Raw genomic sequence first — 27,712 nt, forward strand, 5'->3', positions numbered from 1 at the left:
ATTCAAGATCTATGCTTTATTGTTTGTTTGAGCTAAAGACCAAACCCGCTGTTCTGACATAATTTCAGAAAACAGATCTGTTCTCCTTAACAATATGATGCCGGCTTTGTTGGCCAAAGAGGAAAAGCCACTTCTGCTAATTTCCCTCGATTTTCAGGTGGATTCAAACACAGCTTGAGGGACCCACGATGACAAAGTCTTGATACACACGCGAAGCCCGTTATCACCTTCACGAAGCGGCCACGGGGAACGTGAACAAGGCCTCTCCGGCTTGGATTTCCAATCAGAGACCCCGGTTTTAAGGCTGCCAGATGGGCTAAGTGGGGACGACCCTGTCCCCTGAACCCCAGCTTCTCCGGCTTCACAGAAGTGCACCTTGACAGGTAAGGCCCCTTTCATAGCGAGAATGAGCCGGGCCAGTGGTGACCCGGCGGGTCAGGAGAAAGGACGAGGCAAAGCCCCTTCTCCCACCCCGGCCTGGTGGCCGCATGAGCGTGGAGCTGGCTTCCCGGGGCCGTGGCAGACACCTGCTTAGCTCACTTGGCGCGCCAACCTCTGCCCGGCCTGGCACATCCGGGACACGGAGGGGGGGTAGAGGCACCCCAACCGAGCAGATACAACATCCCCCCCCCCAGAAAAAGATGTTCAAGTGCTTTTTAATCATAAAAGTCATTTTAGAGCCATGGCAGAGGTGTTGTGTGCACAGTGGAGGGTCAGCGGGGAGGCTGACCTGTCCTCACCCCTCTGAGCGTCTGGGGTGGTAAATGCACCTTCTCCGTGAGCGAACAGCCCGAGCGCCGCCGGGGCCGGACTGGGCCTTCTCCCCTGCGAGTCCCAGCGGAGGGCTCTGCTGAAGAACAGAACCGGGCACGGCCCAGGGCCACCCTGGACCACGAGGGGTCCTAGGGAGGGGGAAGGCACTGTCCCTGCCCCCGCCCACCCTGGGACTGGGACGGGGCGCTGGTGACGGGTGGCAGTGACATACTCCCAGTCCGCCCGAGCCACGCCCACACGCCCCACCACCCGGCTGGGCTCTGGTTCACCGACTGGAAGGCACAATCAAAATGCTTGCACAACGCACGGTTCCTTTGGCAGTCTGTGGTTTATAGCTCACTTTGCAAGAAAGAAAGTTCGAAGCAGTTTACAACAGGACAAGTAAAGGTGTGCGCACTCTGAAGGCCGGTCAAAGCCATTTAGAAAGACGAAAAGGGCAAGGGCTCTGGGAATGATTTAACTACGGAAACGAAAACCTAAGCTGCCTGGCAGGAAGGCCCACAGGGAAGAACACACCAGGAACTGGGGGACCCCAGTTCCTGGACCCCCCAGGGGGACCTGGAACACACCAGGTCCTCCGGCGGGGACATGCCCGCCAGGGGCAAATCCTAGGCCGCGTGCTCATCCCCCAACACGCCTGGCCTTTTGCTGTCACCTGCTGAAGCGAGGCTGTTACCTAAGTATCTCTATATCTTATAAACAGGCTTAGAAAGTAAAGACCCTCCACATCGAGTCAAGCGTTGGAAACACGAGTCTATCGCTGTAACACAAGGGAAAGACAAAAGGCAGCCTTGTCCCCCAAATCTTTTCCTGGAAGCAGTTACGTGCTGGTACAACTGAAGGCCCGGGCGTGAAGGCACCCACCACGCACGGTAACCGGGGGTGCGGGAAGCCCACGTCTGCATCCCAGGTCACAGGGATAGCGCCCGGGTTGTCTGGAGCACGTTTCCACGTTTAAGAGTCGCGTTGCGCTCCTCCTACGGGGGCGTCACCGTCCAGTCCTCGGGGACGCCCCTACCGAACCAGGAGCCCCGCGAAGCGTCCCGCCCCAGTCACGGGCATCCACACCCTTAAATAAGGACAGTAACTGTAGAACGAAGCGCAAGACGGGGCCGGACAGCGCGCCCCCGAGACAGGCTACACCGTGATCTGCTGGTTCTCTCTGAAAAAGGGTCTCTGGTGCGAGGTGCACGCGTCTGGAAACATCCGGAAGACCTGCTCCGGCTGGGGCTCCTCGGGCGCCTGCGCGAGGGAGCCGCCGCCACAGCTCTTGCTGGCCTCCTCCACCAGCTGCCGCACGTACAGCTGCTCGACCTGCAGGGACGGACACAGGTCAGACGTGGGGCTGGGAAGTGTGGTGGGACGGTCTCGCACCCCAGCCAGAGTCTCTGACGCAGTCCAGAGCGCCCACTGAGAACCGCCCCATGAGCCCCCGGGGAGGCAGGGGCAAGGGAAGAGCAAGTGGTACTCCCGGTCTGCAGTGCCAGCTGCCGCCGCTCCAGATTCCACCATTAGAGTTTCATTCCTTTGATTAGATTAAATTAAGGGTTTGAAAAGTCCTACTCTCCCTCTCAGACCTTGAGGCAACTGAACCTTGCTAGGAGGTAGATCTTGCTAGGAAGTGGGCTCTGACTTAAGGCAGGGGGAGAAAACACAGATCGTGAGAGTCCTGGAACGTGAGAAGATGGCTGAGAGGTGGCAAGAATCCACGAGCCCCACGCGGAGGTCTCTCCACGTGGAGGTCTCCCCGCGGGCCTGCCTCTGCCCACAGGCGGGGTCCCCCAGTCCCTGCTGCCTGTTCTCCAGCCCAGGACAAACGGAGTCGCGAAGAGTGGGCCGGAGAGCTCACCTGCACCAGGATGAGTTTGGAGCGCAGTGGGGTCAGATCTGGAAACTCTTCTCCAAAGCAGAGCACCACCCTGCTGTCCGGGAGGCGGCCCTGGTTGTTATAGAAGTGCTGCAGCTCTGCGGGGACACGGGCGGGGCGGGTCACCACAGCTCCCAGCGCGCCACCCCTCCCCAACCTGGGCACCCGGGGCTTTCACACTGGAGCTCACGCCCCGCACCCCACCCCTCTGCAGGCGGCGTCTTCAGCGAAGCCTGCCCCCACGCCCCACAGAGATCCCGGGCCAGAGGCAGGGGACCCCCACTTCCCAGAGAGATCCCAGGCCGGGGGCAGGAGACACGGGCCTGGAGACTGGAGCTATTTCAGGCGGAGGCGCAGACAGCAGTGGGGACGGAGCGGGGAGCCAGCCTGACGTTCACGGGGAGCACACAGGGCGGGCAGGAACCAGAGGACTCCGCGCGCACAAGCGCGTCCTGTCTCACAATGCGCACCTTGACCCTGAGTCCGACCCTGCGGCCTGCGGTGGGATTTCTGGAGGCCCTGATCCTCCCGCCCGCGCTCCAGAAAGCTGTACTGTGCTCTTTCTTGCTCGACACACGCACCGGTCCGGGCCCAGAGAGGTTCCCGGGGACCGCTTGGCCTGAAGGCAGAGCCGGCCAGGAACTCCCCCCCACCCAGCTGCATGCATCCCATGTCCCCCGCTCCCCCAGGCCCAGAGCGCCCCGGGAAGGCTCGGGGCAGCCCGCGGACGGCAGGACCCACCTCGGAAGAACTGGCTGGTGTCGAAGACCTTGACCACCTCGTCGCGCTCCAGCTTGTTGGGCCGGTCCTTGCAGAGCACGGCGTTGCCGCTGCAGAACACGCGGCCCTGGCACAGCCGCTTGACCAGCACGCCCTGGCAGCTGCTGTGCAGCAGGACCCCGCGCTCCAGGTGCCCGAAGAGCTTCCGCGTCACCTGCCGCTGCCGCTCGCTGGGGATGGCGTCCGCCGGCGGGAAGCGCACAAGCTCCAGGCCCTCGGGCCCGTACAGCTTGGTGCCCGGCAGGCCCGGCTGGCCCAGGGACAGGCGGCAGCCCTCGGGGCAGGTGGTGGTGGTCTGGCCCACCAGCTTGCCGCCGTAGTAGAAGCTGATGACCATCTGCGAGAAGGCTGCGGGTGAGGAGCACCGGTCAGGGGCTGCGGGAAGGGGCGGGGCCGTCCTTTCCCCCCGGCACGGCCGGGGGCAGGGGGTGTTTAACTGCTCGCTCGGGTGCCTCTGTTACTCCGGGGAAGTTTCCGCAGGCTTCCAGAAACCAGGCTTACGAAGGAAACTAACGACTCAATAAAACCACTCAGCGCGCGCCCCTCTTCCGGCGAAGGTCACGATGACCCGGACGACCAGGAGTTCGGAAAATCGCTCTATCTCCGGGTCCCGCTGGGATGCACTCCTGCGAGGTCCTGCGCCACAGACCCACGGCACCCCGCCGACGCCGGGGTCCGTGCCCCGTAACCGTGGCCTGCTCCCCCACTCCTGACCGACGCCCGTGCTCGATGCGAGCTCAGGCCAGGGCAAACAACGGTGCTGCCCTTTCCCTGACAGATGCCGTCCCCTTGGGGTTCCGTGGATGGCACATCGGGAATCTCCAAACCCTTCAGCTCAGCTATGCTCAGAGGAGTCTACGGCCCAAGTCAGTCCGGCTACCCGGGGGACGGACAGCGGGCCGTGGCACCCCAGCATCAAGTGAACGGGGAGAGGATTCTGCTTGCAATTTTCTCTCAGGCCCTGGTCCCCTCGAGAAGCCCCAGGTGGGCACTGATGGGTCCTCACCACCAGCTCCGGACAAACCAGCTCTCTGGGCCTCAGGCAGGGGCAGCCACGGGACCAGAATCTCTAAGTGTGTCCAGTTCTTGGACCACCCCACCCCCCCGGTTCTGTTTAAGAACCATTTGCTCAGAGACACCTGCGCGGCTCAGTCAGTCGAGCATCTGCCTTTAGGGCAGCTCGCAGCCCTACAGCCCTGGGATCGACTCCCGAGGCGCCCAGCTCCCTGCTCGGCGTCCGCTTCTCCCTCTGCCTGCCGCTCCGCCTCCTTGTGCGCGACAAATACATCTCTTTAAAGAAGAATTATCTGTTCAATTGAGAAAGACGCCCCACTAGCGTTCTCAGGCTCCGTTCTCTCCCGGGGTGGAGCGAAACGGCGTTCCGGAATCCCGCCAGGCTGGGAGCGTCGGCGTCCGGGTCCAATCCACTTCCGTGACACGTGGGAACACGGAGGCCCACGTGGGATCTCCCCGCCGGGAAGCAGCACCCCGGCATCCGACCTCGGGTCCTGACCGGCCCGGGGTCCTGTCCTCCCACCCAGCAGGTCTGTAACACCACACCTCGCCCTGACAGACTCCACAGCTCCTGCACCTCGTCCCAGAGGAAGAAACACCCCCGCGAACCCTGTCCCCACACTGCACCTTCACCCTGTCGCTACCACGGCTGCTCTCACAGCGGCCCGCGGCGGGAGAACTGGCTGCTTCCCGGGGGGCGGCAGACGGGGGCTCCCCACATGCCCGCGTGAGGCTGTCCCCATGCCCCAGGGCAGCACAACTTGGGCAAGGTTGGGGGGGGCAGGGTCTGAGCCAGAGCCACGGCGCCCGACGGGAGCCACGGGGGAAAAGCCACCACCAGGACCACTACGGGGCTCCGGCTGGCCCCTCTCCAAGTCTCAAGGGTCCCCTGCCCACCGGGGGACGTCACTCAGCAAGTGACACTGGTGGCGATGCCAGGAGCACAGACGCCCTGAGGTGGGAGCGCAGCTGTGTGACCAGGCGCAGGTGGCTTCACCACTCTGTGCCTCGGTTTCCCCACCAGCAAGGCAGATGAACAGTGGCACCCACCTCCCTCCGGCGGCCGAGGACGGCATCAGCTCACGTGTGCGCTCCGCACCCATAAGCACCACGGGAGCCGCTAGGACAAGATAAACCCAGGACACAGGACGACGCTGGCTGCGCAGAGGAGACTCCGGGAGCCCGGAGTCCTAATTCCGGGTCCATGCGGTACCCACTGGGGGCCACCGCTGGCACACCGGCCCTATCAGCACACAGCCTGCGCCGCGGCCCAGCTAAGGGAACGGGTGTAGACGTCACGGCGTCTGCTGGGACAGCGGGACGGCTGCGCGGGGCAGACGGGCTTCCCTCGCTCCCCGGCAGGCCGGCCCCGCGTCTGCGGTCTGCAGCACGGCGCCCCGCTGTCCGAGCTCAGACCCCGCCCTGACCCCCGAGCGTCATGGGCACACTCGAGGCACACACAGCCAGCTACGGGGCACCCGGAGCCACGGGCCCACAGGGACATTGTTAACGCTGGTCTGTGGTCACTCTGACCTGGGAAGGTTTCACATGAAAATCTGGACTCCTGATCTCCCCAGAAAAATGGGGCAATCAAGCCTGGTGGCATCTAAAGGCCACGGCATCCAGCGCTCCCCACCACCTTTCCCCTCCCCAGTCCCTCATCACCTCGCCCCAGCAGGGCCGAGAACGGGGGACCCCCCAGCATTGACTTATTTACGCAGGTGGGGGTGACTGGAACCGAGGTCCCGAAGTCCACAACCTCAAGAAGAGTGGGTTCTGGTTTTCCTTGCGTGACTCAGGGCTACGGGCTGCTTCTCCCACTGGGTGCTGGGACCTCTCTGGGGCAACCGATCACACTTCCTCCTCACCCCGATGCCGCCGCCCTGCCCCCAGGAAGCACTGGTCAGCAGACGGCCCAGAGCAGACTAGGTCAGAGGCCGGGCCCCGCGAGCCAGGGCCACTGCCGGGCCCGCTGGAGGTAGCCGGGTGCCTGGCTTTGACCCGGGCCACTGCTTCCCAGCTGGGTGGCCGTGACCAGCAATTTAACCTCCAAGCCTGGGTTCCCTCCTCTGGGAGGCCGGAGCTGTGACAGTCCCCCGCTCCCACCGCTGCTCTGCAGTGACACCAGTACTGCGAACAGGGACACTGCTCCTCTGGCATCTTCCTGCCTGGGTGTGAAGCTGCCACACCGTCCCAAACAGCCATCCCATGAGGGCCCTGGTCCGGACACCTCCCGGAGCCCCATCTCCTCCTCTGCACCAAGAGACCTCCAGTCCGCCAGACCCAAGGTCCTACGGTCTGTCCTGATGAGTCAGGCTGTTCGCTTCCCAGAGAAGCACAGCTGTTGGGGAAGATGCCATCAGTGAGTCCTAATGCAAATCCCAGAGGCCACCGGCAGGACGTCTGAGTCCCCAGCACAAGCAGACTAAAATGTACCAGAGCCCACCCGTGACCATGCGGGGCTGGAGCACGCACGGGACAGCCTGAGGCCCTACTCCAGCCCTGCGGCCCACGGGCTGGGACCCAGCGCTTCCGGGGCTGGGCAGGGGGAACCATCACAACACCTCTCGCCAGGTGATGGGAAGTAGGAGATGCAGACAGGGGAGTCGCAGCACTGATCCCGGCACCTAGTCAGCCGCCACCATCGTCGCCATCCATCCCCATCATCCCATCATCCCATCATGAACCATCCCCAATATCTCCATCATCATCATCATCATCACCATCATCCCATCCTCATCATTTCCATCATCACCATCATCATCATCCCCATCATCTCCATCATCCCCATCATCACCATCATCCCATCATCATCATCTCCATCATCACCATCATCATCATCCCCATCATCTCCATCATCCCCATCATCATCATCCCCATCATCCCCATCATCACCATCATCCCATCATCATCATCTCCATCATCACCATCATCATCATCCCCATCATCTCCATCATCCCCATCATCACCATCATCCCATCATCATCATCTCCATCATCACCATCATCATCATCCCCATCATCTCCATCATCCCCATCATCACCATCATCCCATCATCATCATCTCCATCATCACCATCATCATCATCCCCATCATCTCCATCATCCCCATCATCACCATCATCCCATCATCATCATCTCCATCATCACCATCATCATCATCCCCATCATCTCCATCATCCCCATCATCATCTCCATCATCACCATCATCATCATCCCCATCATCTCCATCATCCCCATCATCACCATCATCCCATCGTCATCATCTCATCATCTCCATCATCATCATCCCCATCATCTCCATCATCTCCATCATCCCCATCATCCCCATCATCCCATCATCATCGTCCCCATCATCACCACCACGTATCCTTATCGTTACGGACTTGAGTGCAGAAGGAAGTAAAAACTGGGCACTCGCGACACAGTGCTGACACTCAGTGACCAATGACACCCCCACCAGACACTCTGAAGGACACCCCATTTAACTGTCACCACACTCCAGTGAGGTTCGGAGTGGCTCAATCTCTGCCTGGGGTCACTCGAGACGGGCAGAACCGGGCCCGAGCTGTCCCCATGACCGTTCTCCTGCAGTTACGCAGAAAGAGCTCTTGGGATCGATTTGCGGCCCAATCAGAGAAGAGCCTCAGGGAGGCCGGCCCCTGGCTGGCCCCAGCAGTGAGGAGGAGGAATCGGGGTCCCGCCTTCTGACAGCAGATCGCCTCGTCTACGGACCCGCGCAGGCCCTCGGAGCTCTGCCTTCTAAGAGCGCCCTTGTGGCTCCCCGCCAAACCGGCGCGGAGCAGCCCCTCACCTGAATGGTGCGTGTCGTAGGCAGTGTAGCCCGTCACCAGCGGCAGGCCTGTGGGAGAGAGTGAAAAGCAGATTCAGACCCGGTCGCATGTGTGGAACCAGCTCGATGCACCCTCTGCAGAAGTCACCGTGGCGTGCTCCTGAGTTCCTGCCAGAGGCTTCTACTGAATGTGGGATTCCCCCCACCCTAGCACAGTAACCCACGTTTCATACACCAGACCTCAACTCAACCAGCGAAGAGGGGGAGGAAACATCCTCTGGGCTGTGTTTTTTGATGGAGGGTCAGTGCGATGCTCTGGGGCCCCATTTCCTCCCACCCGAAGGCCTGCTCCCGAAACAGCACGAGTCTGCGTGCCCACCCCAGGCCCTGTCTCCAGGGGGGAGCCTGGGGCCCAAGCCGGCTTTCCCCAAGGTGCCACCACAATGTGGGGAGAAGGGGCTCGTCCAGGGTCCCGGAGGCCAAACTGCCACCACCCAGCCTGGAGGCCTCTGAAGCCAGCTGGGCCGCAGTCACTTCACAGTGTTCCGCAGGGAAACCGTGGGGGAGAGACGGAGGGAACACACAGCAATCCGTGCACGCCAAAGGCAGATGGCGGGGGGGGGGCATCAGGAGCTAATAAATGCATGTCTCCTTCACCCTGTGACCCCCGGGACACGTGTCCCAGGGACAGTCCTGGTATCTCCATTAGATGCGAGGACGGAGACTTTAAGTTACAAACTCCCTGCCGACCATGGGATTCGAAGCCAGGGCTCCCAGTGAGCGACCGCAGGGTCCTGGCCCCACCCCCCGCCTCGGCTCTGAGGGGGTCTCTGATGTCCTGGGGGAGTGGCTGGCAGGCCCGCATGGCAAGCTCCCCTCTGGTCTGGGAGGGGTTGGCCACCCCGTCTCAGGATCGCGGGCCACAAGTGGACGCCTCCCGGGGGAAGGGCCAGGGCAGGGTCCACGTGCCTTCCTAAGAGGCAGTGGGGAGGGGTGCGAAGTTACCTTCCGTAAAACAGAGCTCACGGCAGTACCAGGGTCCCCCCGACGCCGCCATCCCCCACCCCGATGCTGCCATCCCCCACGAGCGGGGCGGTCCCCGGGAGGCCGGTCCTCACCTGCGCTGGGCTGCTGCACCCACCACTCCGGGAGCAGCTGGTTCCGGCATGCGTCAGGCGGGGAGGGGCTCCGCTTGACGACCCCCATGTAGTCGTCCACAGACGGCTGCGGGAACAGGGGCGAGTCAAGAGCCCTGCGCTCACTGGGCTTCCAGAGCGGGACTTGGGGGTTGGGACACACGAACAGTTTAGACTTAACCGAAAAGCCACACCGTGTGGGGACGCCTGGATCCCCAGACACAAGGAAAACCTGACTGTGCATCTTGAACGATCAAGACGCACCCACCGGAACAAGCCTGGGTGGCTGGCCCCTTCAGGACCCCCGGTGAGTTTATGGCTTTTTTTGTGAAAATGCCTGCCTCAAAATGAACAGCCAGGTCACCTGGCTGCCCCGATGCGCTGGAGAGGCAGAAGGGTCTGGGACACCAGCAAACAGTGGCGCTGGACAGAGTCTCACGGGACTGAGTGCGTCCGGCCTCCCTCTCCACACCTGGACCGCCGGCTCTGACTCCTGAATGGAGCCCGACGGCTCACCAGCAAACCTTGGAAATCTGGGTTTCTCGGGGCCCCGGTGTGCCAACCTGACCGCCTCTCTCTGAGCCGGCAGGAAAGCCTCGCAAGGGAAACGGGGGGTCGCTGGAGATGCGAGGCCGGGAATGCAGCCGGTCCGCTGCCAGAGACCACCCCGAAACCCAGCCCCGGCCGCCCGCACCCACGCCAGGCGGCCGAGCGCAGGCTCCGCGTGCTCATCTGCATGTTCTCCGGCAGCCGAGCGGCCCCTGAAGCTCCCGCTACGGCCACGCGGCCGTCAGGAAGACTGTCGCGCCCACACCGCCTCTCCAGGACGGTGCGGGACCGTGTCGGCCGTGCTGGGTCCCCCTGCTAACAGCCCGAGGAGCAGAGGTGTGAGGCGGACGGTGGGACCAGGAAGGCTGTTGTCTGCAGAGCCGCGGCCGGCATCCGAGACCCCACGGGTTTTGCCGACAGAGACCCTTGCCAGTCCTTGGCCCACAGCCCCTGAATGGAGTTTCCGTGCGGTTCCAACAGGCCCGACTACCCGCCACCCAGCGGCAGACTCTAAGACAGGCAGCAGCCTGCGGGGCGACCGCACCCCCATCCCCGTCGTAAGGACAACCCCAAGCCCGACAGCGAGTTTCCCTCTTGTTCAGGGCAGCCCCAGACGCCAGGGATTCGCGATGCATTTTCTGAGACCGCCAGTGAGAACGTTTAGAACCGTGCAAGTCCATAGCACAAACATCACCGGCCCAGAGCAGGGAGCTCCGCGGCACTGGGAAGGACTTGGGGAACGAGGGGAAGGGGCTGCCCGCTCACCTCCTTGATGAGCTCGTCGAGCTCGGGTCGCCCGCACTCCATCTCGGTGACCTCGCTCACGCAGCCAGGAGTCGCCATGCCTAATTTGCCTGCGGACAATTGGGTAGACGCGTGACACACGGCCCAGAGCATCACAGCCATCACCGAGGGCAGAATCAGGGCTGGCTTCTCGGTCTGGGTTTTCTTTAATGCTGAGTTCAACGAAATACAGGTCAGTCGGTGTCGTCACTGGTTTGGAAGAAGCCCGGAAATGATCGCCCGTGCCGCCTCAGCCGTCTGATCAGCCAGGTCAAAGGGAGAAGCCAGTGGTTGTCTCTAACACTCAGAGGGCCGGGACGGCCGTGTGGCTCGTCCGCTGGCCGAGAAGGAGCGTGAGTGCCCATCAGACACGCTTCACACCAGGCGCTCACCAGCCATCTGGGGCACATCCATAAGCCGGGCTGTTTGAAGACACTCGAAGATATCCTGGCACGATGTGTGTGCAGATCGGAGTCATTTTTTAAAGTTAATTGACAGGAAATGTCTCTGTGGCTTTTCCAAATACAAAGCGCGCATCTGTGCACACACCAGGCGTGCGTGCACGGCGTACCCACGGGCTGGCCCCACCAGGCGGGCCTCCAGGCCCCGGGGGCCCCACAGTAAACCCCTACCCCAGGCTCATTCCCTCCCCACACTCAACCCTACCCCTGGGCCAGAGACCTGCCAGGCGTTTCCTATAACCAACAGGCTCCTGACTGACCGTCGCTCCATCCCAGCGGAATCCAGACTCTACTTGGAGAGACTCAAGGACTCGCTAGAAGCTGTGGATGGGGGAAGTAGAGGGAAGCAGGGGGAAGTACGGGGTAGGGGGCCCCCAGTGAAGCCTGCAAACCACTGAAGTACGGAGCAGAGTGGGTCCGTTTAGACACTATGCAAATGCAGCGTCCCCCGCCCCCGAGAACCGACTCCTTCTGCAACCCCCACCGGGACAGGTGATGCTGGCTGCGCCCCACGCTATAAACAAGCTGGGCTCACCTGCCAGGTCAAGCTCGGCTGAGCCGGGGGGGGAGCAAAGACACACTTCCCCGTCCCTCAAACCACGGCTCATTTGGGGCTGATAATTATCCAGAACTTGGACATAAGAGGAAAAGATGCATGCCTAGCCATTCAGAGGCCTCCCGGAGCATTACCCGCAAGGCCTCCCTGTCAAGGTCAAGGTCTGTCTCCCAGTCAAGGTCAAGGCCTCCCCGTCAAGGTCGTCAGACTCTGCAGGGGAAGGCTGGTCTGACTTACTGCTGATGACCCACTCAGCCATGTTTGGTGCTAACTTATACACTGTGAAGCTACAAACCCCCGAAACTGGGGTTGCCCACTGGGGACAGGACATCCAGTGGCTGGGCTCGAGGACCAAGTACCACCAGAGCCTCAGTCTCCGTCCCACTGTCGCTGTCCTATGCTGGCTCCCCTGGGGAGGAGTTTAATGACTCTCTGGCCCAGGCTCCCTGTAGGTTTGGGACAGTCACAATTTTAACTTTAATCCTCTGTCGCCGCTGTCAAGCCTCCCCCAGTGGGAAGAACTCGGACTCGGACATGTGCACAGCCCCGGGAGAGCGTCTGAGCGCTCGCTTTCCTTCAGGCACCGGGACCGATCACTCCGGAATCACCGCTTCCCAGAGCCCCCCAGTAACCCTCAGGCTCCAGCCAGGTGCCGAGGCATTTGGGATCTCCGACAACGAAGCCAACGGCGCCATCATCCCCCAGAGCATTCAGGAACGTGACCCTCCACCTGCCTGCGTCCACCTGACTGCCCCCGGCCTCCTCTAGGCCTTGTTAGAAAACAGAAGGATCCCCTCCTCCACGCTGCCCAGGCCGCTCGCCCCTGCCCGGCCCCGTGACCACGCCTCAGGGAGGCCCCACCGTCAGCTCCCGGGCTGACGGCTGCGAGCAGCAGCCGGCTGACCTCCCCACCCTTTCCTCTACGGGCGCCACCTCCCCCCAAGTGGAAACTGCCACTCGGCCAGCGGACGGTGGCCGAGGTCAGGGGGAAGCGCTCTCAGGATCCGCTGGCGCAGGCGAGAGGACAGTGGGCTGAGCCGCAACGGCTCAGCCCAGATGTCCCCCCGCCCAGCACCCAGGCTCTCCCGCGGGGGGGTGGGACTGCCGGCCGGGCGGCCTCTGCTGGGCCCCGCGCTCGTCCTGGATAGTTACATTTTTGCTCCTCCTCGGGCACGATGCGGTACACTTTGTAGGGCTCAGAAATGTCCAGCTGGGACCGGTCTGTCACTTCCTCAAAATCTGGGCTCTTGTTCAAAGCGCAGCGGAGCCTCGTCTTCCAAGTGGCCGGCTCAGCTTTGTCCCCTTCCTTGAACTTGCCTTTGAAAACCGCCCAGGCCTGAAGGAGCAGAAAGCAGCACATGAAAGAGGCGGCCAGCCCCGCCTCAGCCCGACCACGGACACCCGCAGGCACAGTCAGGGCCCGCGCGGATCTCGCTGTCCTGACAGCCACCTCTGGCCTCCAGCTCGCACTCGGGGCATCTGGGGACCTTCGGGACCCATGAACCTCCGTCTTGAAAAGACCAGGCCAGGAAGGGCCCCTCCCCGACCAGGACCACCCAAGGGAACCAGAATGCAGGCCCCTGCCCGGGGCTCCTCCCCACATCTTGGAGCTGCCTCTTGGCGAATCCTTCCTGGGACCAGAGGGCCAGGAGGGGCCTGAGGTCAGCGAGCACAAAGAGGAAGTCGCACATGGTTTCACTAGAATGTTCAAAACAAAGAACAATTTGTTGCTTTTTCAAATCAACCCTTAGCCAAAATTTAGCATGAAAAGGGAACATTTGCAAGAAGTCTGAATGTGGTCATACACCGCCCTGCTACTTTTAATAGAAATTTTGCTTTGCATTTTGGCAACAAACTGTTTTCTGCCTGGGCTGGTTCTCCACAGCTGTTCCTGACCCCTCCAAACCTCAGGGTCCTATCAACCAGGAGCAGAGCTCCAAGCTGGAAACCTGCAGAAGCCACAACACGGAAGGGGGCAGAACTGAAAAAAAAAATCCAGGTGACCACGTGGACAGGCAGTTTCAAGATTCTGAAACTGGAATCCAGACACACCAATGAGGGGTCAAGGCTGTCGGGTGAAAACCTTCGGTCTCGGGCAAAATCAGAACCACCTGCCAGCCTCCACAAATGTGAGGTGTGGAGGGAACCCTCAGCCCGACTCAGGAAGACGCCAGTCTTCTCAGGGTGACCCAGTCAGGGCTGAGACACCAAGGTCCCGACAGCCAGCCCCATGGAGTTCCCCGCAGCAAGGGTCCTCAAGGTCAATGCCCACAGCTGTGCCCTGGGGGCTGGTGAGAGGCAGATCCTTGGGGCCCAACCCCAGGGAGTCCCCTTCAGTAAGGGGGTGCTTAGTCTGGGAAGCCGCCATCTTCAGCCAGCATCCCAGTGACCGCCATCCGGTGACCCGAGGTGACCGGGGGGCCACACGGGCAGAACTCCGTGACACCCCTCCCCCTCCCGGGCACTAGACCTCACAGCTCCTCTGCTGAGCCCTGAGCTCAGACAGCGCCGCAGCTGGTGGCGAACAGGACAAAGTTCCTCATGGGGCACATGAGCGTGGTCACCCCCTTCTCCAACACAGACACAACACAGGAACAGTCTCCCATCCCTCCTAATCGTTCAGTGTTTTATTAACAGCATCGCAGACCGCGCTGGGATTCGCTTTTCTCAAGGAAGGCGAACCCCTCTCACCTTCAGCAGTAATTTCCGCCTTCCACACGGTTAAATCCGAGTTTCCCCACTTCAGCATTACTGCTGTGCGCAGCTGGAGGGTCCTCGGGGCGGACACCGTCCCGTGTGTGACCGAATGTCTAAGAGCATCCTGGCCTTGACCCACAGAGCCCCGGCCGTGACAATGGGCACCGTCCCCAGACCCGGCCAAGGGTACCCCGGAGAGGGGATGAGGCAACACACCCCCACCCCGCCCCCCCGCCGCAAAGCCCTGGTGAGTCCGTGTCACACGCAGACCTCGAGGACCGCGAGCTTCGGGCAACGTTAGGACCTGCCAGTTTCCAGCCAGACCTGCAGGGCCTACGTCCTATCCCGCATGCCAGGCTCACACTCACCCGAAGCCCTCCGGACATCCTGGCCCAAAGTAGGGTGCTCAGTCGGGGGGCGCCCCGGTGGGCTTCAGAGGCACCTCGCTCCCGGCCCTGCTCCGAGCGTCTCGGGCTCTCCGGCCGGCTGTGAAACACCGGCTTAGCCGGGAGCTCTCGGGACCCTTCCGCAGCCTCGAGTGGAGCCATTCGGAGGCCCAGGGCAGTCTGCGCCCTCCACGGCGGCCGCCCGCGCGCTCCGGGGAACCGGGGACCACAGACTCTTTCCGATTCGATGTTACAGTCTCGTCTTGTGTTTTAAAAATCAAACGCTATTTCTTTCCCCTCGATGGCCTACTGCATTTGAACTATCTGTGCTACGAAGTCCGTTCTAGGTCATTTACCCCGTCGCAGGGCGGCTCAATCAGAGAAACGACCCTCAGCTTCACCAAATGCTTTTCTAAACACAAGCGCGAGCGGACAGGAGTGCCTCGGGACGCTCAAAGACAGAACAAAATGAGCTCGGCCTTTTCCGATCCCGTCTCTGGCCTACCCCACGGGGCCGGCCCCACGATCACACCCGCACACCGTGAAGAATTCTCTGGATAAAAGGCTTCATGCTCCACGGAAAGGTTTTCTTTGAGTGTCCCCGACAGGAGGTTCTCTACTTACCCAGAAGCCCCGTGAGCCTTTCACCCCGCACAGGTGCATCTGGGCGCTGCGGGGAGACGCGCTCGGAGGCAGGGCCCAGCTGGCGGGGTCCCTCCCTGTTTCTGACCAGCGGGCCGTCCTCCCGGGGGCCCCCACGTCCCCCTCCCACCCCGCTCCTGCTGAGATTGTGGGTCCTCTCGGATTGCCACACTGAGCGACTGCGTAACGAACGGAAGCATTGGGGGCCTTGCGCATTCTTCTAGCTGCTGTTGAAACGGCCATGAGGCGCATTGCATAAGACATATAAATCTGGAACTTTATTTCATTACCCCAGAGCCTAAGCTGAAACAAGGAGCAAAGTGCAGGGAGAGGCCTTGCATGGCCACCAGGAGACACAGCCAAGGACATGCGGCCCACTGGTCTGGTGTCCCCCCTCCTCCAAGAGGTCTCGGTGACGGTCACCTGGAGCCGGGCCCGTAGCACCCCAGGCACCCCGAGTCTGCTCATCCTCGCCACCGTCAGCAGCGCTCGCAGGCCTCCGTGGGGAGGAGGAGACACTGCGGGGTTGAGGGGTGCTGCCGGACACGCTCCCATGCCCAGGGCAGCCCCACAAGCAGGAACCATCTGGCCTGAGAGGTCAACAGTGCCAAAGGTGAGGAGCTCTGGTCTGCAGCCATCCACGACCCAGAATTCCCGGCAGAGCCGGCGGACCCGGGGCACCGGTGACATTTAGCTGGGTCTCTCCCCGGAGAGCCGGCACGAAGCCTATGGCAAAGCCCTCTACAGGCAGCAAGGGTGGTGAGACGAAGGTTCTCTTCCGGTGGGGAGAAATGCGGACGCCGGGGCTGCCCAGGGTCCTGGAAGGCGTGTGAGGGCAAACCATCCACGTGGGCCCACTTTCTGGACGAGAGCCAGTAACTGACCGCAGTTTCCCAAAGAAATCTGGGAGCCCGGATCAGGGATGGAACAGAAGTGCGGAAACGCAGAGGCCCACCGCCGCCGCCGCCACAGAGAACCCGCGGGCCGACCCGCCCCTGAGGCTGGCTGTGACCTATGTGTGCCCCGCTCCGGGGCCAAGGCACCGCCTTCTGTCATTTCTGTTCGGCTGCCAGAACAGCATCCCGCGCTGCCCTGGGGTACCGCAGGCCTGTGCTCCTTCCCTCCCCTCGGTCTGGGGTCCGAGTCCCACCCTTCCACAATTCCGCCTGCCCGCCCTCCCCTCCCTGGACCCCAGATGCCCACAGAACAGAGGGGGGGGCTCTGAGTCAGCCACCTGGGCTGCATCCCACTGCCGACCCCCTTGACCTCAGGATCCAAATCTCCCAGGGCGGGGAGCCTGCATCCCCCAAGCCTCAGAGAAGCCTGCAGGCGACCCTAAGGGCCCAGCTGGGCCGCCCTGGCTCTGTGGCCCAAGAGCTGGGAGACCTTGGACAAGTCACTTCTCCTCTTGGGGCCTCCACGGAAGAGGAGGAGAAGCGCCTACTGAATGGGAGTGTGTGGAAGGATAAACCGACCCACGGGGTGGGCCGGGCACAAGCAAGCCTCTCCACGCTTGGGTACTTCTTGTGCGCAGGGGAAGGAAGACTATTTTTAGAGCCTGCTGCAGGTTCGGGGCACCCCACATGACCCGGCCGCGGAAGCGGCAGATGGTGTCTCTCATGTGAGCTGACCCTCCGCTGTCAGGCAGAAGTAAGAACACGGAAAGAACCAAGACTTACACCCTTCCTAGAATTCGTAATGGAAGTGAGATGGGAGCCCAGGGGATAAGGTTTTGGTCTCGGGGCCCTGAAGACTGCTCGCTCCCCTCTCGTGCAGAAGAAATGGGGAAAGTGCCCTCCAACTCCCCACTGGGAACAAGCCAACAATATCCCACTGCCCTCCAAGAGACAAGGTCACACAAGAGATGTGAACAGTCTGCAACCTCATCTGTGGGAGACCCATTCAGCACTCGATCGACGTTTGTTCTAAAAAACTAGAATTATTTTCAAGCCACCGAGAATGAGGTCACTCAACATCCGCACGGGTCTGGAGGGAAGACGGACCACCCCGGCCTGGAGGGAGTTCACGTCCGTACCTTAAAAATGGACGCGTCCACTTCCTGGTTATAATCCTGCTTGCCCGCGTGCTTCCAGGGGATCCGGAACATGCTCTTCTCGTCGTTCTCCCAGATCAGCCCTGGGTACATGCCGCTGTCGATCTGCTCGATCAGCCACTGCCGGAGCCGCCGGCCACCGTTGCGGTCACACATCCTGGGACAGAAAAGCGCACGTTCAGTAACATGACAGACACCGCCTCACTAATCCCAGCACCGCTCCGACCCGAGAGCCGGGAAAAATCGGCAGCTGCCCCGCCCCAGGTGTCGGTCCTTCCAAGATTCCGGCTGGTGCTCCTTCCAAGATTCCGGCTGGTGCTCCTTCCAGCCTTCACCTGCTGCTCCGTTTCGGGCAAACGCGGCCACAGGGAAGGGCCCCCTCCACTTTGAGCACGAGATGGGGAATCATCCCCTCCACACGTCCAGGTCCTTGAATGAGCAGCTCATCACGCGGAGAGCCAATCCCCCGACTGATGTCCAATGAGACCAGCGTTTGTTAACGAATGCGACATCTGTGTGCCCCAGGGAAGAAGGGATCCCCAGAGCCATCCCTCCTCTCAGACCGGTTACTGACAAGAGCGAGAGTCTGGGAACGAGACCGAGCTGGGGACCCATTTGAGTCCTACCATCTCCCGGTTGGGGGCCCGTGAGTCATGATTTCAGCGTGGCGTGCGCTGGGAGAACCACCAGCCCTCGGTGACCTTGGGGGGAGAGCTCAGAGGACGCACTTGCAGCCACGCCTAGACCTTGGAAGGTTCTCTCCAAACAGATGTCATCCTGACTTTCCTCCTCGGGAAGGAACGAAAGCAAGGAAACCCACCGCAGCCGTTGGCCAGGCTGGACTCTTCCAGAAGGCACCAGAATCTGGGGACGTCGCCAGGGTGCCCAAAGACACCCTCTGGAAGAGCATTCCTGCCAGAACAGGGAGCGTCCCCAACAGCAGACAGAAAAAGAACCACCAAGCCGAATCGACACACAGCCTGCATTTACAAGAACAGGGCTGGAAATCCCCTCGACAGTTGGACAGCCGCCCACCCAAAAAAAAAAAAAAAAAAAAAGGCATTTCTACTCTTCTGATTAAAATGTGACCTCTTCGGTCAAACAGGTTTGAAACCATCAGTAGTGACAAGACATAATGTCCCCAAGAATACAGTCACATCCAGAGCCAGGCTGGTCCATAAAGCAAGAAGGGCGAGCCTTGGAAACCAGCCACCCTCCACATGGCTGTGGGATCGGAAAGGGGATCCAGGTCCTGGGGGGAAGGGGAGTCCCGAGTGCCGACTGTGACTTTTCTATGCCCACCAGTGGGTGTAAAAGGGTGACGTGGGTGGAATTAGGAATCGGACTTGAATTTGGAAACGGAAGACCCAGCAAAGGCTTTTCTCCCACATGACCTCGGGAAAACCACCTGAGGCGCTCTGAGGCTCTCCTCAGCTGCCAAGTGAATGAACTATACATCACCCGCGTCCCACAATTCCAAAACAATCCCCTGTGCTTCTAGATAAGAAAGTACAGATTTACGGGGCACCTAGGGAGAAAAAAGAGACCCCACCACCAAGCACCCCCCAGAAACCAACCTAGCACGGTCCCGGTTCCTACAGATCCTTTTGAGCTGGGGGGAGACCGCCTCGCTGGAGGAGCACGCTGTGTGTGCCGGAGGAACGCAAGGGGGCCCAGAACACGACAGGAGGGCTGGTGGCTGCAGATCTGACAATTCTGTGAAACGTGCCCACTCATCAGGACTCGGCTCACCCCCTTAGTACAAGGGTTACAAACCAGACTCCACGCTCCGGGAGCCTCCCGAAAAGGAAAAGCAAGATTTTTTTTTTTTTGGATGGGCGGCTTTTCTAGAAAGTGGGTCAACACCTTCTTATCAAGATTTCTGATGGATTTGAGGCACCTGGGGGCTCAGAGGGTTAACGGTCTTCGGCTCAGGTCATGGTCTCAGGGTCCTGGGATCGAGTCCTGCACTGGGCTCCCTGCTCAGCGGGGAGCCTGCTTGTCCCTCTCCATCTGTGATCTCTGTCGCTCCTGCTCTCTCTCAAATAAATAAATAAAATCTTAAAAGAAAAAAAAAAGTTTTCTGATGGACTCATAGCCCCCAGCATTGTTAAGGATAATGGTCTGGGTAATTTATAAGGACAGGAAAAGAGAAAAGAAGGTTTAGAGAGGGGTCAGTGAGAGGAAGTGTGAATAACAGAACGTGAAAACGGGACAACACTTTGGACACCATCTAACGCAGCCTCCTTGCCGGAGGAAACATGGAAGCCCAGGAGGGCACCCGGGCTCCCAGGCACCCCGGCAGGCTCTCACTGTGCTCACTCCGTAGAGAAAAGCTAAGACAATGTTACCCGATCTGAGCACATGGACGCCCCCCCCCCCAACCTCAGAGATCACCGCCTCCGACTGTAAGTGGCAACACGGGCCTAAGATTCTAGTCCCCTGATGGCCCGCAACGATTTATGGAATGCTAATGCATTAATCCCAACAAATGTCAAGCCAGAAGAAAATTCAGAAGCCGGTCACATGTTTATAACTTCCTCTTCCTTGATTTTTAGATAATCATTCTCTTTCTGGGCCAAGTCCTAGCTGGAGCTAATCTGCATCTCAATAAATGGGACCCAGGGCTCAGGCTTCCCAGGCGGGAGGCGATAAGAGGCGGCGGTGGCCCCACCCAGGCCGGATTCCAGGATTCCAGGATGTGCTCAGGAGGTGGTGAGGGACTCACCTTCCACACCTCTCCCGCCGCCACCCGCGCCTCCCCCACCCCCAGGCTACCAGCCTCCAGGCCGATTGCCACTCGGGCCCCAGCCTTTCTGAGACGACCAAGCCACTCCCAGTTCTTTCCTTGGGATGAACCTGCCATAATCCCAAAGGACAGGCTCAGAACCTGCAAGTCTGGTCCAGCTCCTAACTTAGGTTTAAAAGACAAAAAAGTGTGTTATACCCCCCGATAGGCCAAAGGGACAGTTTAAATTCCGGAACATTCACTGTCTCCTTCCCATTCACATGCACCCCTCAGCCCCGGGGAAGCAGCAAATCTCACCCCGTGAGGTCCCCCCTTGCGCCGGGTGCGGTCTGCACCCCGATGCTGTCAGCGTGAGCCCCACACAGCCAGGGCCTTCTTGCCGGGGGCCACGGCGCTGGGACGGCAGCCAAGGGCCTCTAAGCCCCGCAGAAACCGCACACCGTCGTCAGGCCTAAGAGCACGCCCGCGCCCCGCCAGCCCGCGCGCCCCCGGGACGGCCACCGCGCGGCCACCGCGCAGCCCCTCGGTCGTGACGCTCCGAGCCGACCGCAGGCAGCAGGGCTTGGGCAGGACCGGGGAGCAGATCTTGCACCGGAGGCACCGCCAGGCCGCTCCCAGGTCTTCCGTGCAAGCCCGACTCCTCGGTCCATCCCAGCCCCTGGGGACCCGCCACCCCGTGCTCAACGCCTGGACTCTGGGTCTGGGCTCGGGAGGAAGCGCGGAGGAGGAGGGACGGAGCCGGCCGGGCCGCTGCCCACCCGCCGCCGGATCGCCTACCTGCCGCCCCGCGCGCCGAGCTCGCCGCCTGCTTTCGGCGCCGCCGCCCGCGTTCCCACGCCGGCCGCCGCGCTCCGGGGATGCGGCCGCGGGGTCCGCGGCGTCGCGGGTCTAGGGCCGGGGTGGGGCCGGCGTGCCGGGGGGCGGGGCCGGCGTGCCGAGCGGCGGCCGCGCGGGCCAATGGGCGCGGGAGGGCCGCCGGGGCCGGCCAATGGGCGCGGGCGCGCCGCCAGCACCACCCAATGGGCGCGGCCCGCCCGGCCCGCCTTCTTCGAAGCGCTCGGCTTTCCGAGAAATCACTTTGCGCAGAGGCGGCCGCCGACGGCCTCGGGGCCTTTCCGGGGTCCGCGCTGGGGGTCCCGGGGGCGGCGCGGGACGGGGGTGCCCGCAGGAATTCCCGCGGGGAGGGGGGCGTCCTCGCGGCCAAGTCAAGGGCAGGGCTGGTGGCGGGCGTCGGATGGCGGAAGTCGAGGCGCGGCCGGGCCACCGGGGCGACGCGGGGGTCGGACGGCGGAGGTCGGGGCGAAGCCGGGCCCGCGGGCGGAGGCGCAGGTCGGATCCTGGAGGTCAGGACGCGCTGGGCCTGCCGCCGGCTTCGGACCCCGGAGTCAGGGCTCAGGGGTGGATGCGAGGGTCAGACCGCACGGGTCCGGGCCACGGCGGAAACCCTCGAAAGTCGCGGCTGGGGTGGCGGCGGCCAGGGGTCCGTGCCGCAGGCGGCCCCAGCAGGGTGACCCCCATCTCAGCCAGTGTGGATTCCTGGAGCTGCGTCGGAGGTATCCCCCACCGAGGGAGGCCCTAGGAGCTTGTCCAGACAGGGGCAGACTTGACCCCTGACCTGTGGTTACTCACAGACCTGGTCCTCCTGGTGACCCGGGGCTGTGAAAGGAAGAAAAGTGCCCAGCTAGAAAGAGGTATCTGAAGCCATCGCCCTCTGAAGATCAGAAATAAAATGAGGATGGTCCAGCATATCAGCGCTAGAGTGTCCAATTAGGCAAGTTTTCATCATAAATGCTTTTCCCCAGGAAATGTCAGTTGTGTTGAGACGGGGTCCTCTGCCTGCCGGTGTCCCGTTTCCAGCCCCTCCGGGATGTTAGCTGGCATTTACTATACATGGGAGTGGAGTGGGGGGCAATGCTGGTGAGGGAAATGACAAAGGAAACCCTGGAGACAGAAGGAAAAAGTCTTCCCCACATTCAGGTCTGGGGCAGCCTTACGGGGAGAACAGCCATCTCCGTCGACTCTCACCGCCCCCCGGGGCCATCACACACACCCAGCAATGTTTACTGAGCCGCCCATTCATTAGGCTTTTCAAGAACCTATGAAAATGTTTGAGCCTGAAAAAGAATTTTATTGGCCCCCAAATGCAAAAAGTTCACTGCAAATTTAAAATTAATGAATGTTCCCAAAAAAAGTCCCCAACACCTAACATGCCAACTTGAAATTGTAATTTCTTTGCTGATAAGCATTTGGTCGTCTTTGAAAACCACATGGGAGTTAGAAATCACTTAGTAAGAATTTCCTAATACCATGATTGCCAGGAAGTCATAGCAATCATAAATTAAAGGAGTTCCCTGTCGCCAAATAATTTCGAATGAGAACTCCTTTTTCAAAGCTCAAATTCTTTAAGAGTGTTTGGGTGTGTGGGAGTATTTTGATGTGTTCCTTATGATGTGGGACGAGCTTCCAGAACTCAGAAATTCTTTAAAGACCTGCATGTGTGTTCGTACTGGGGTTTCCGTCCCGGTTAGCGGTGCCCACGGCACAGAGACGTGTGCCCAGATTTCCACTCCACGCGCCAGTTAGGTCCAGACGGAGCACACACACACAAAGAAGTCTGCCGCGCCGCCGTCCCAGTGAGCGTCCGCGGCAGTCGGTGTCACTAGCTGCATTGCAAGGGCCGTTCACCATACACCGGCTTACACCGATACTGCTCCCCAAGCCTCGGATTTTCCACATGGTGACTCCTCACTGCCTGGGAACGACTGCTTGCCTGAGCGGTTTGGTTCTGTGCCTACTTCACGAGCGTTGACAGAGCGATATTGACGATATTGACGAAGAATTGATGATTTCACTGAATTCTCCTTAAGATAAAGCACAAAATCTTATTCTGGCTTGGCACCCCTGCTTAGCACAGCCCCGAATCAGAGGTGCCTTAAATAGACCCGTGAGTTCGCCGTGAGAGGTGATCTCGGGGGGCAGCAGGGGAGGAGGCCGGGAGGACGTCTGTTAACCTCTGCGCCCAGGAAGTGCGCTCTGGTTTATACTCCTCTTCCTAGAGGTTCTCCAAAAACACGCCCGGTTCCAGTAATCCACTAGAAGGACTCATGGACTCACGCCGTGATGGAGTAATAGGAGAGGACCCAAAGCAGGAGCAGCAAAGAGACGGGCACGCCGGCCACGTCCAGGGGAGCAGGCGCAGGCATCCAGGGCCCCCTCCCGGGGCTCACACAGGACACACTCAATCGCCCAGCAACACGCTGTGACACCAGGTGAACGTGCTGCCCACCGCGGAAGCCGCCGGGGACGGAGCACCAGGGTTTTCCCGAGAGCGGTCATGTGCCCTCCCTCCTCCGCCTGGCCCAGACCCAGACCCGTACCGGGAGGAAAGCAGGTGTTTTGTGTCAACCACGCTGTTTGCATAATGTCAGCCCCGGGAGCCACTCTTTTCAGTGCTGGGGGGTGGGGGGACCCCCATCCAAGTTCCCGGACGCCAGCTCAGGGCTGGCCTGGCCAGCAGGCCTTTCTGAGGACCACGGTCTCAGCCCTGCTGCACTGACTCCCTTCTGGGCCGGCTCCTAGGTCGGAGGGGTTCACTGACGCACAGAAGCTGCCACGCATGTTCCAAGGGAGCCTGTGGCTGCGTCCACATGCCATCAGCCACCTGCGTCTACTTGTTGGCTAGGCTGCGCTGCATTTCCCCCGGCGTCCCACGGGCCCCGCATTCACAGGATGGTGGGAGCGAGGGCAGGTGGGATGCCGGCTTCCTGGGAGGGCCAGCGGCACCAGCGGCCACAGGGACCCCAACGGGCTCCTCCCGTTTCTCTGTCTTCCCACGCTTGACTCCAGGGCCCCTCCAAGGACGGCTCTGGGCGGAGGAAACATACCGTTTGGCATTTTTCCCCAATTGCATATTTCCACGAGACCAACGCGTGACAACTAGAAGGGAATTGATCCCCTCCAAGATGTCCTACTGACTCTAAATAGAATTTTCCGCAAGGACACCACTGCTCTCCCTCGAGGGCAGCAACGCCAAACCAGAGGAGCTGGGCTCCTGGCAAAGCCCACACTGCAGCGGTGGGCGGGCCGCGGAGGAGCCCCAGATAAGCCGGCGGGGGACAGGCCCCAGGCAGAGACCTGCCCTCCGCGGAGCGCTCTGTGGCGGCTGGATAAGGCAGGCTCTGGAGAAGGGGCCCCCATGGGGGTGGGGCAGGCCGTGGGTCAGAAACGCAGCGCAGGCACACCAGGACGTCAGCCAAAAACTCACCTCACCATCGGGACAGCAGAGAGGGGACAGGCACAGATCCCTTAAACCGGACGAGAAGGCCGCCACCACGCCAGAAGAGCGAGCTGCCCGCGCTGCACTAAGCCAGCCGTTCGCGCTCCCTGCCCTGCGGCGGGAAGAGCGCACGCTGGGCACGGCTCACCACGCCTGTTTTCAAGCAGCTGCTGTTTCGCAGCCTCTGAAGAGCGATGCCCCAGAGAGAGAAAGGCAGATTGCGTCTCCACCCCCGGCCGGAGCTGCGGACTGGGCTGGGCCGTCTTCGGAGAAACGTGGTAGGAGCAACGGCGGCCGCAGAAACGCCGTCTACACGGCCCGTGCAGGTGGGTGCAGAAACGCCGTCTACACGGCCCGTGCAGGTGGGTGCTGGGCTCCAGGACCGGCGCGGCGGGCACAGGGCGCTGCTCTGCTCTGGTGGGTGGCGGGCGCCGGGACCACACGCTGCCCCGACTGGTCTCTAAGGCTCTTTACGTGCCCCGTTGTCCCCCGTCCCTGAGCCCGGGCGAGTGCTCAGCCTTGGGTCAAAGAAACGTGACGTCCGTGCACACAGCTGCTGGGCTCTGAGGGGGATCCTTACCATCCCTGAAGTGGTTTCTGTGGGCGTCAGAGCAACGCCGCGCTTGAACCAGTCCTTCTCAGACTATCGAAGGTAAGTCCCCTTAACGTAGGAGGTCCTGTTCACGCTCTGAGCTTCCATGCTTGTGTCTACCGAAGGACGCAGCCAAGGCGCCAACCAAATGGCCAGGAGGCGCAGGGTCGGGTGATCCAAATCACGGGAACGCAAACTGAAAACCAGAGTAAGGGGCGCCTGGGGGGCTCAGTCACTGAAGCGTCTGCCTTCGGCTCAGGTCGTGATCCCAGCGTCCTGGGATCGAGCCCCGCATCAGGCTCCTTGCGCACCCGGAGCCTGCTTCCCCCTCTGGCCATCCCCCCCTTTCATTCTCACTCTCTCCCCTTCTCTCAAATAAATAATAAAGTCTTAAAAAAAAAAAAAAAAAACCCAGTAAGACACCACTACACCCCCACCAGCATGGCTGAGGTGAAAAGACGGTCGGAAGCAGGCGTCGGGAGCCGCGCAGATGGTGAGGAGGTCCACACGCGGCCAGCAGGAGTACAAACAGGGACGGTCACTTTGGGAAACATCGGTTATACCCATGCCTACGCCATGCCCAGATACGCTCCTAAACACATCCTAAGTACGTCCTAAATCTGTCCCCAAGAGAAATGAGGGCAGAGAGCACACCTGCCAAAACACACGTCCGAGGAACTCGGTTGTCGAGAGCAGGCAGAACGAAGGCGACAGACGTGGGAACCGAGTTACCTCTGGGAGCCGGGGTGGGGGGCTGAGCGGGAACGATGGGAGTGGGTCCCCACGGAGCCTTCCTGGGGCTGGAAGGTTCTGCATCGGGACCCGGGGGGATGTCCACGGGCACGGACCTACGGAGGGCCCGTCCTGCTGGATTTAGGGTTTGTGTGAAAAATGAAAACAGCGGCAGGGGACTGCTGACGCGCTGCGGACAGGGACAGGGATGTTGCTCAAGCCCCGATGGGCCCTCGGTGGGGTCAGAAGGAGGGCGGGGCCGCAGGTGCAGGAAGCAAGGGGCCCGCCTGGGAAAGCCAACCAGGGCGGGGAAGTTGGCAGTTGATCCCGCCAGATAAGGGACAGATTCACTCATTAGTTGACGCAACACGGAACAGATGGCCGCAGGCTGTCGGCTAGTTCAAGACCCTGGGGCGTGTGCCCGCGTGTGCGCGTGCCCTGTGTGTGCGCGAGCCTGTGTGCGGGGACACAGGCAGGCGGCTTCCTCACCAAGAGGCTGTCTTCCAACAAAGGGGACTTCTCATCGAGGGCGCAGGTCAGGGCTGACGCGAGGGCCTTGGGAAGGAAATACCCAGAAACGGGAGAAGACGGGGGACTACGCAGGAGACGTGAACTTTGACCCCACGTCCTTCCCCGGGTTTGGCTTGTAACCGACCCGAGCCCTCTGTTTGCTCAAGGTGGGTTTAGGGGATTATCTGTTGGCTGCTAACCAGGTGGGAAACAAAGGCAGAAGGAAGTGTAGACAAAACTAAACGTCCTCACAGCCAGCAGCTGGCCGCAGCTACTTGAGACTGAGAATCCGGTCTCTCCGGAAGCTCCCGCTGTCTTGACGTTCGTGCTCTGCTGCACGGAAAGGCCCCGCCAGTCGGCAGCACCAGCCTCCCGCCTCCAGGGAGTCTCTTCTAGCGTATGATACCCCCGGGAATTCCCTTATCTTCACCCCCCCCAGTATTCAAGCAGTTGGTCCTCGAAATCCCGGGTCCCGTCCCCGTGCTTTCATAAAACCACCTTTTGGCCCCCAGGATGACCCCACCAAACTCGCCGACATGCCAAAAACTACATCACTAACATTGACCCCAATTTATGTCTTTATCCTGAAAGGACGACGAATGAAAATCGGAGGTCTGTGTGGGTTTGACGCCCTACAGCTCCTTACTTCTGAACGCATCGTTCATTCCGTTTGGATGTTCATTCAACCCTGGCAAAATGTTCCCTGTACCTAATCCACAACCGTCCTCCAGAGGAGGGGTGGGAAGCAAAGCACACAAAACCTGAACGTAAAGAACTGCAGTAATTTGGGGTGCCTGGGGGGCTCAGTCGCTGGGCATCTGCCTTCTGCTCAGGTCATGATCACGGGGTCCTGGGATCCAGGACTCCCTGCTCGGTGGGGAGCCTGCTTCTCCCTCTCCCACTCACCCTGCTTGTGCTCCCTCTCTCGCTGGGTCTCTCTCTGTCAAATAAATAAAATCTTTTTTAAAAATCGTACTAAGCAATTTGATAAATTTTTTTGTCTTTGTATATAAACTTTATACTCAAACTGCTTACTAGTGAAAGAGCTTAAAACGGTCCTGAAAAACAACCATTTCTTGGAGTAAGAGGGTTCTAAACACAGAATGAAAATATCTTAACATTTGGGGCTATGGCTAGGAAATCCTGGTTTCCCGAAACTATCGATTCTGACGTGTGCCGAAGACGAATGTCCTTGAACTGTAATCGCGTAAGGACCATGGGGCACGTAGGACACTGGGAGTGAGGCCGACCCCGTGCGCCCAAGCAGCACCGCTGAGTAACCCGGACCGAGGGCCTCCACCCCAAGTGCAAGTTCCCTTTGCCGACCCGCAACGGACAGTTCTGACACACGCACGGCGCACGC

The 27,712-nt window shown here is 60.8% G+C and overlaps 1 protein-coding gene and 1 long non-coding RNA gene across 5 annotated transcripts; one reads left to right on the forward strand and one right to left on the reverse strand.

Moving 5' to 3' along the window:
• Positions 1–1,083: 1,083 nt before the first annotated feature.
• On the reverse strand, positions 1,084–24,722 carry IRF8 (interferon regulatory factor 8). 3 transcript variants are annotated; one of them, XM_045987503.1, is made up of 9 exons: positions 24,504–24,722; positions 17,473–17,647; positions 12,865–13,048; positions 10,678–10,766; positions 9,346–9,451; positions 8,249–8,296; positions 3,383–3,769; positions 2,624–2,739; positions 1,084–2,088 (listed from the first exon to the last, which is right to left on the reverse strand). In XM_045987503.1, exons 1-9 carry the CDS (start codon positions 24,509–24,511, stop codon positions 1,912–1,914), a joined length of 1,290 nt encoding a protein of 429 aa, XP_045843459.1. In that variant the 5' UTR covers positions 24,512–24,722; the 3' UTR covers positions 1,084–1,911. The 3 variants fall into 3 exon arrangements, with proteins under 3 accessions (XP_045843459.1, XP_045843460.1, XP_045843461.1); XM_045987504.1 differs by lacking the exon at positions 24,504–24,722 and adding an exon at positions 21,017–21,142; XM_045987505.1 differs by lacking the exons at positions 12,865–13,048; positions 24,504–24,722 and having other exon boundaries at positions 17,473–17,606.
• LOC123930956 lies at positions 24,709–27,255 on the forward strand. Of its 2 annotated transcripts, none has more exons than XR_006816190.1 (3): positions 24,709–24,841; positions 24,878–25,714; positions 26,352–27,255. It is a non-coding gene; the product is annotated as an uncharacterized LOC123930956 (long non-coding RNA). The 2 variants fall into 2 exon arrangements; XR_006816189.1 differs by having other exon boundaries at positions 24,878–25,167; positions 25,548–27,255.
• The last annotated feature ends 457 nt before the right edge of the window (positions 27,256–27,712 follow it).

The sequence above is a fragment of the Meles meles genome, chromosome 19 (genome assembly GCF_922984935.1).
Source record: "Meles meles chromosome 19, mMelMel3.1 paternal haplotype, whole genome shotgun sequence".
NCBI classification, from domain to species: domain Eukaryota; kingdom Metazoa; phylum Chordata; class Mammalia; order Carnivora; family Mustelidae; genus Meles; species Meles meles.